This window comes from Eschscholzia californica, unplaced genomic scaffold (genome assembly GCF_041429995.1).
Source record: "Eschscholzia californica isolate CP2 unplaced genomic scaffold, dmEscCali1.0.p SCAF_2, whole genome shotgun sequence".
NCBI classification, from domain to species: domain Eukaryota; kingdom Viridiplantae; phylum Streptophyta; class Magnoliopsida; order Ranunculales; family Papaveraceae; genus Eschscholzia; species Eschscholzia californica.
The window spans coordinates 20,498,219-20,506,159 of NW_028238309.1; the positions used below are offsets into that span (position 1 = coordinate 20,498,219).

Sequence of the window (7,941 nt, forward strand, 5' to 3'; positions counted from 1 at the left end):
CCATTCAGTCAGATCGATGTACCAACTTCTTAGTTTCAGTTAAAACGAGTCTCCGCCTCAGGATATCAACTGGAATTTCATCTGGTCGATCCCCACGATCCTACGCATTCAACTGTTTATCTGGAAGGTTTGCATAAAAGCCCTCCCGGTTCGTGATCGTATAGGTAACATATTTAACTACCCGAATTGCACGAAAATTGAAACATCGAGCATGCACTTTTACACTACCCTCTAGCTAATTATAAATGCATTTGGTTCCACTTTAATATAATATCTACTAATATTACATCGTTATCAGATTGGATTCTATCTTGGAAGGACTCGACTCAACTCAGTTGTACAGTAGATAATATTCACTTTGTTACTATTTTATGACATATATGGAAAACGAGATGTGATCACTGCTTTCAGCAAACTTTATATAATTTTCAAACCATTATCAATCACATAATGTCTTTCCCTAAGATCACTAAAACTCAACTCAATACGTCGTCGGTAAATATAGCCAAATGGCAACCTCCCTCTCCCCCTTTCATAAAAATTAATATTGATGCTTCATTTGTTAATGTTGATAAGAAAATTGGTACCAGTATGATAGTGCATAATTCACAATCCGAATTTATGTGTGCAAAAGGTCGGCACGACTCGTGCCAGAAACAGCGAAGAAAGTGAAGCAATTGCTATTAGTCTCTTATGGGCAAAGGAAACTAATCATACTCAGATTATCATGGAAAGTGATAATATAAACTTGATTCGTCATCTTAATAATCCCAGGCATCAGGTCCAATGGCAGTCGATGGTTCATATTAGGCAAATTAAAGACATCAAAAGAGAACTCCAGAATGTCCGATTCAACCACATCAGAAGAAATCTCAATACTCAGGCAGACAAACTTGCAAAATGGGCTCGTAGAAAGGATAAATCTAAAGTTTGGAACTGCATTATATCTTCTACCAGATTCATCAAAAGGTAGTTCCACCAATCTTCGTTCCACAAACATGATCAAGATTAAACCCATTATAAGGAGTAGCATTAGCTTCTAATAATCCATCACTATTATGTAATCGTAATCATCTTCATATGGAAAATTCTTTGAATTGAAGATGAATTGTATGTATGGTGAACCTGGTATTAGGGTTTCAATAAACAAAATCAAGATCAAGAAAACGAAAATTAAACAGATTTTGACCTTAGGGTTTTAAAATTAAATTACCTTGTTCTTGAACTGAAGGATATCTCAATCCCCAACCTTTCTCTGTTATCGATTATGCCATTAGTATCAGTACTACATAATCGTCTTCAATTGCATTAGAAGAATATTTAAATTACTCAGGTAAAACGCCATCTGTTTCTAGTTGTGAATATGAAGTTTCTTCCAAGAAATCCAAATCCGAAACTCAGAGGTTGAAAAGAGTTAAATTTAGAAGATGACATTTTAGTAAATAACTAGTTCTATATTTTATTTCATAAAAAAAAAACTAGTTCTATATGGTCTATTTCCATCTACTTAGGATGCTAGCGGTCAAAAAAGCTACGTATGCTTGCGTACATTAATGTAAAGATTTGCTCCTTGATTTTCAATAAATCACGCCTCTTTCTATTTATCGAAATTCAAGTATTGATGACTAAGAAAATAAAGATATCGCCTTAAAAATTTAAATTAATGTTCTAGTGTCTTTATTTGACTGTCGTCAAGTCATTTTTAAGATGCCAATTGAGTTTTGCATCAAAGACAATTTTTAAAAAGTATCTAAAAGTAATTTTGTGGCTGTCTGAGTTTTTTAAGATTGACCATTGCACTTAAGATGATCTCAATTTAGAGCATTTCCATCAAACTCAAAACAAATATCTGAGATTGACCATAGCATTTAAGATGATCTTAATTTAGAGCATTTCCATCAAAGTCTAAAAAAATCTGGAGAGATTTTAATTGGCAAACTAGAGATCCTCTAATTGTGTGTGTGTGTAATGCAAATCTATAAGTTGTTTGGATTACTTGAGTGGCATGATTATTTTGTAAAGCTCGACGATACAAACGCAACGCGCTCTATTTCTGAACTTGACGAGTCGTGTCGAGCTAGAATTGGCTCCAATTCCAACAAATGGAGGGTGTTTTTGGAAAAAGAAAAGTTATGGGGTTCGAAATGAATGGCACCCCCACCGCTCCCTCCCATAGAATCTATAGAATCTGAGAAATGATACCACATCCCACTAAGATCATCTTGTTCATAGTAAATCTTTCGTGCCGGTAACAACAATCTAATTTAAATAGCAATGAAACAAAATGGGATCAGTTTATGAATTTTTCCATTTTTCAGATTGCCACAAACTCTTTTTCGACCAACTACTTCTTTTCTACATTGTATAGGAAACAACTGAAAAGAAAACGTCACAGTTTAATATACATATCTTAAGAGAATAGCCTCAGCCTTTTCTTGTGATAAAACGTCTTAAGCCATCATCACTATTTCACCTCGCATGCCTGTCACAAGAACGAAAGAGAAATTGATAAAAAAATTGATAAATAAGAAGAAATAGAAAGCGAATCAGATGGTAGTAAATAGATGAGTGTCAGCAGAAAATTACATTGTTCTACTATTTGTTTAGCTAGCTGCAACACTGTATCTGAATCTTCAGCCATTTTCGATACTCTTTCTGCCTCTTTTACTGCTTCTGATGCCACAAATGACTTGTTTTCAGCTTCTGCGATTTTGTATGCAGCAGTTACTGCTGCTTCTTCAAGGGTTTCATAAATAAACCCTGTCGACTGAGATTGCTTCGGGCGCGAGTCTTTTTGTTTTGCAGTTGGCGTTTTTGTTCCAAAAACTATATCTTTCTTCAATTTGAAACAATTCTGAACCTACACATTGTCGATTGAAAAGAAACCATAGTCATAAAAATGAAAAAATAAATAGGTATGGATAACATGTCAAGTCCCCTGTGTAGCAACCCAGCCCCCAAACTCCTGCCAATATTGTCCCCAATTAGTCACCTGTGCCTGGCTCGAGGTTTTGTTCTTGATATGAAATTATACAAGCCTAATCAAAAGCCTCAACATTGCAAGGCAATGGCCTCAGACCTACATCTCATGGTCCGAGCACTTGCCTAAGCATGTGGGACGAAGTTTGTTCTCCTGCATGCCACTTACACCCCGAGCCAAGCGGTGGGAGTAATTTGCGACAATGACAGTAGGCACTGGGGGTTGGGTCACTAGACTAGCTAAACCTAGATAACAGAGACTTAGACTAGATCACTATAACAGAAAAATCATGCCCTAGTCATGGAATTATGTTCATGGTTATGGAAGATAAACAATTCGTCAAGTATATAAAATGAAACTAGGTTGGTAAAACACTTGTGTCAAAATATTACTACAACATAATTTACCTTCTCGAGCTTGTTCTGTGAAACAAGCTTTCTCAATTTTGAGCTTAAATTCCGTCTGAAGTCAGGAGGCACATCATGCTTTTGCTGAATGAATTTGGGCAAACATGAGATATTTTCAGATCTTCCAAGTTCCGACGTGCAGTTTTGGAAAGTTAAGTAAAATATAAGCAACAAGATAAGGAAATATCACTCTAACCTTGATACAGTTAAGGATGGCACCAACATCTGATCCGTTGGGATCTTTAATGGTTGTAAGTGCTTCATAGATCATCGCAACACACCTGTTAATCAAGCAATTACATCTAGTAATTTACGGAAACAGTCATCAAAGTAAAGTTAATGCCGTAAACACCATAGACACCAATTAAGAAGTCTTTCCAGAATTTTCCATATTTAACATGGAAACGAGCACGCACCCCTGGAAAAACAAAGCAAATATTTTTGGGAAGGCAAACTGGGTTTCTGCTCAATTAGTTTTTACCTAATCCTCTATATAATATTACATATGATTAAACAAATAAGAGAACTAAAGAAACCAAGAGTCAATAGAGAATGTTACAAGTATATGGCTCAACTTATTGGCCAAAGCCTGGTTCCTGCAGGCTCGGCTTTCTGGCTGGCTATACCTACAGAGAGGCCAACTAGTGATCATAAGCTTGTTCGTTCAAAAAAATGTTATTTTCATTAAATTGCGTTTAGATGCTCCCCTGCAAAACTAATGAGTTGATATTCGTCATTCTTCTCATCTAAACTCAGACGCAAAATCACAAGATATAATACAACTCACTAAAAGTTTTACAGGGTTTGGGAATGAGTTAATAATCCGGCACAGGGTGGGACAAGTAGCTCATAGTCTTTCAATTTCACACACTTAGATAACATAATTTGAGTTCATTAATAAGAACTGTAAGATTACATTGTTCATGGGTATCTTTCTTATGCAAATTTCCATTTCTCTCGAGCTTCTCAGGTGTAGCTTTTTCGACTTACCTAGGAGCTAAGGCTATTTTCATATCTGAAGTTCCAAACTAGTAAAAATTACAAGTAAACAACAACAATTTAACCACATTGTCGATAAAACAAATGTCCACTAATAGTTCATACTTATCAAGCTATGGTTTTGTTTATCGTTATATATGTGTTCAAGATTAACTTAAACCCACCCTAGAACGATTAAACTTATAGGGTTTCATCAATTGTAAGAATCTAAAAATTCATAAGAATGATTAAACTACCCAAACTAACAAAGACCCCATATCAAGAATGTCCTAAAGAAAAGAGATAATGAAACATACGTCACAACCCGATAAGGTTTTCTTTCAGTTTCCGCGTTCGAAGAATTCAAGGGTGGATCTGCAGGTGCATTCTCTTTAACTTGAGTGAAGGAAGGAGTTGGGAATGTAGATGGTGAAGGAGCAGGAAGTGCCTTCAGTTTTGGTGGTCTTATTTTCTCCCTAGAGCCTTGTCCATTTAAACTAACACTCATATTTCTCCATTTATCCTGGGCACACCATTAATTAGAATTCGAAATTCAGCATCAGAGAGAATACAGAGAAACCAATTAGCTGAGAAAACACCCAAACAGAGAGAGAGAGAAAAACGATTAAACAGGTTTACCAAACATCCACAACAAACAAGGGGAATCATAAATCTGAATAATTCTAGAGAGAGAAAGAGACCTTTAAATCAATGTTGGAACGAGCAGCAAGGCAATGGCCGAATTCAGGATCTTTCTGGATGTTCTTCCACTTACCAGTACCATGTTTAGCTACACCTGCTCTTAGGGCTTCTTCTTCCTCAGAAGTCCACTTCTGCTTCGGAGCTCCCATTTTCCCTCTCTCTCTCTCTACCCCACCAGATTATTTATTTGGCTACTGTCTTTCTTTCGAGTTCATAGTTGCCTGAACATGAAAAGGGAGAAGAGACGAGAGAAGGGTACATAAGGTGGTGTTTGGTTATGAACCTAGTTTGGCCCCTATTACACTCTGGGTTCCTAATAAACACCGAAAATGTTTTTTTAGGGTTATTTCCCTAATGGCCCCCTACTTTGTGACCAGCTTCCTGCCTGGCCCCCTACTTTACGAAAAATACCCATATGGCCCCCTTCCGTTATAACACCGTCACTCTCTCTCCTCTATCATGTTTTCTCTCTCTCCCAACTCATGCCACATCATCTGTTACGCCACCTCATCACCATCTCCGGCAGAGGTCGCCGGCCGGCCAAATTTCCGGCCGGCGACCTTCAAATTTTTTTTTTTTCTCTCTTCCTCTCTCTCTCTCTAAAATTACTCCGGCGAAGGTCTGTTCTTCAATGAACAGACCTTCTTCAAGAACAGACCACTCCGGCGAAGGTCTCCCTTCGCCGGAGTAATTTTAGAGAGAGAGAGGAAGAGAGAAAAAAACAATTTTTTTTTAGTTTGAAGGTCGCCGGCCGGAAATTTGGCCGGCCGGCGACCTCTGCCGGAGATGGTGATGAGGTGGCGTAACAGATGATGTGGCGTGAGTTGGCAGAGAGAGAAAACATGATGGAGGAGAGAGAGTGACGGTGTTATAACGGAAGGGGGCCATATGGGTATTTTTCGTAAAGTAGGGGGCCAGGCGGGAAGCTGGTCACAAAGTAGGGGGCCATTAGGGAAATAACTCTTTTTTTTATTTGAAATTGTCAACGGGTTAATGGGCCCGACCCTAACAAGAAAGTATAAAAACTAAAAAGAAACTAACAATGCTTATTGAGCTAAATACAATGTTTGAACTTATTAATCAATTAAGAATGTCTAATTCTAATAACACCTCGTTTATCCTCTTCCAGTATTTTTTTTAGTTCTTTTTGGAGCGCTATTGGTGGCATCTCAATAATCCCCGTCAGCGGTCGCAATTTCGAAAGGAAATCAGCTGCCTGATTTGTTTCTCGGTAGACATGTTTGATCGAACAATCCTCAAAATTTGTCCATAGTGCTTTAATCTCACGGTATAGTCTATTCACCTGCCACGGTGGTTGCGTCGCTATATTTTTTGGAATTGAAACACTTAATGCAGAATCAATAGCTATACATACTCGCTTCCTGCCTAATTTTCGTGCCAATTGAAGTCTTGGTTTAATACCTTGCAATTCATGTAACAAAACAGACTCTCTTGTTGCTTTAGTAGTTGCTGCTACTATGATGTCCCCATTCGAATCTCGCACTATGGCACCATACCCACCTGACTCCCCGTCGAACGGTCCATCGGTATTTATCATAACACATCTGGCAAGGCAATCGGGGGTTGCCATTTGCATGTCTTCGGCTGCCTCCTGATTAGTGGTAGATCAAGATTCCGTCGAACTAACAGTGTTCTCGCTTCTCCTAACTCAACTATCATACCCTTCTATGACATTACCTTTATTCGAACTCCACTAATGATCTCTTGAAGAACTACCTGACTTGGTCGTGGCTCTCTTCGGAAGACCCTATTGTTCCTCTCAATCCAAACATTATAAATGTATACTGTGAAGACTAGACCCTAATCGTCCAAGCATCGAGCTCCCTTGAAATGAGTCAACGCACCAATTTGTTTCCTCTGTCCAATTTCCAGTATGATTACGGCTAATGCCTAGCATTTGTAACAATTCAGTCCAAATGCTAAGGGAGACCCTGCATTGAAAAAAGATATGCTTGTCCGTCTTCGACGAATCCTGACAAAACGGACACAGTTCATCAATTGGAAGACCCCAAGACCGCAGTTTCACCTTTGTTTTGAGCCCGCATTTTAAAGCAATCCAGGCTATGAATGAGAACTTTGGGATGCCCTCTTTGCACCATACTAATTTCGCCCATGGAACCTTATTCACTTTATGGCGAAGGCAATTGTATGTATCTTTTACCGTAAACTCCCATGAGGTAGTAATTTTCCAAACCACACTGTCATTTCCCATACCCCCCACTTCCACATTCGGTAGATCTCCGAAAATCTCACTTAGGGACTGACCCACATGGGCTGGGTATACCCATTCTCCTTGTATAAGAAAGTCGGATACTAGAGCATCTTCTCTCAGGTTAGTAGTAACCTGATGGTGTTCAGCAAAATACTCAATTAGTGAACCCAAGGGGTGCCATACATCTCTCCAGAAATAAGTGTTGCTGCCATCATGAATTAAGTATTTAACCATCTCCCTAACCTGATCCTTACTGCCCAATATACGCCTCCAACACCAAGAACAACTAGATGGGATGTTCATGGTCCAAATTTTTTTGCTATGGATCAAGTTCCTCTGTACCCAATGAACTCAAAGTGTCTTCTTATCACTAATGAGATCCCACACATGTCGGAGGTTCATAGCTTGGTTCATAGTTTCAATATCACGAATCCCCAGTCCTCCCTCTCCTTTAGGTAAACAAACGTCAAGCCATTTAACGGCTGGCCTATTACTTCCTTCTTCGAGCTCTCTCCATAAGAATCTGGTTGATCTCTTTAAAGACTCGCTTTGGGAGTACAAAACCAGAACACCAGAACACTATCATGCTGCCCAAAACTGTCTCACTAAGGACGAGTCGACCTGCATAAGAGAGAAAACAT

General features: G+C 38.7%; 2 protein-coding genes across 2 annotated transcripts; both read right to left on the bottom strand.

The window, feature by feature from the left end:
- Positions 1 to 2,206: 2,206 nt before the first annotated feature.
- LOC147556804 (telomere repeat-binding factor 4-like) lies at positions 2,207 to 5,389 on the bottom strand. Its single transcript, XM_086657762.1, has 6 exons — positions 5,067 to 5,389; positions 4,683 to 4,888; positions 3,584 to 3,668; positions 3,388 to 3,471; positions 2,587 to 2,860; positions 2,207 to 2,482 (listed from the first exon to the last, which is right to left on the bottom strand). Exons 1-6 carry the CDS (start codon positions 5,214 to 5,216, stop codon positions 2,451 to 2,453), a joined length of 831 nt encoding a protein of 276 aa, XP_086513888.1. The 5' UTR covers positions 5,217 to 5,389; the 3' UTR covers positions 2,207 to 2,450.
- A 762-nt stretch (positions 5,390 to 6,151) lies between these two features.
- Positions 6,152 to 6,658, bottom strand: LOC147556805 (uncharacterized). The gene has a single exon (XM_086658705.1). It carries the CDS (start codon positions 6,656 to 6,658, stop codon positions 6,152 to 6,154), a length of 507 nt encoding a protein of 168 aa, XP_086514831.1.
- Between the last annotated feature and the right edge of the window lie 1,283 nt (positions 6,659 to 7,941).

Bases quoted from the DNA above. Each gene is read 5' to 3' on its own strand.
- LOC147556804 (XM_086657762.1), bottom strand. From the start codon at position 5,216: ATGGGAGCTCCGAAGCAGAAGTGGACTTCTGAGGAAGAAGAAGCCCTA. The intron at 4,889-5,066 runs GTCTCTTTCTCT...TGGTGTGCCCAG, and splicing joins GTTCCAACATTGATTTAAAG to GATAAATGGAGAAATATGAG. The intron at 2,483-2,586 runs GTAATTTTCTGC...TTCTTGTGACAG, and splicing joins TAAACAAATAGTAGAACAAT to GCATGCGAGGTGAAATAGTG.
- LOC147556805 (XM_086658705.1), bottom strand. From the start codon at position 6,658: ATGGCAACCCCCGATTGCCTTGCCAGATGTGTTATGATAAATACCGAT.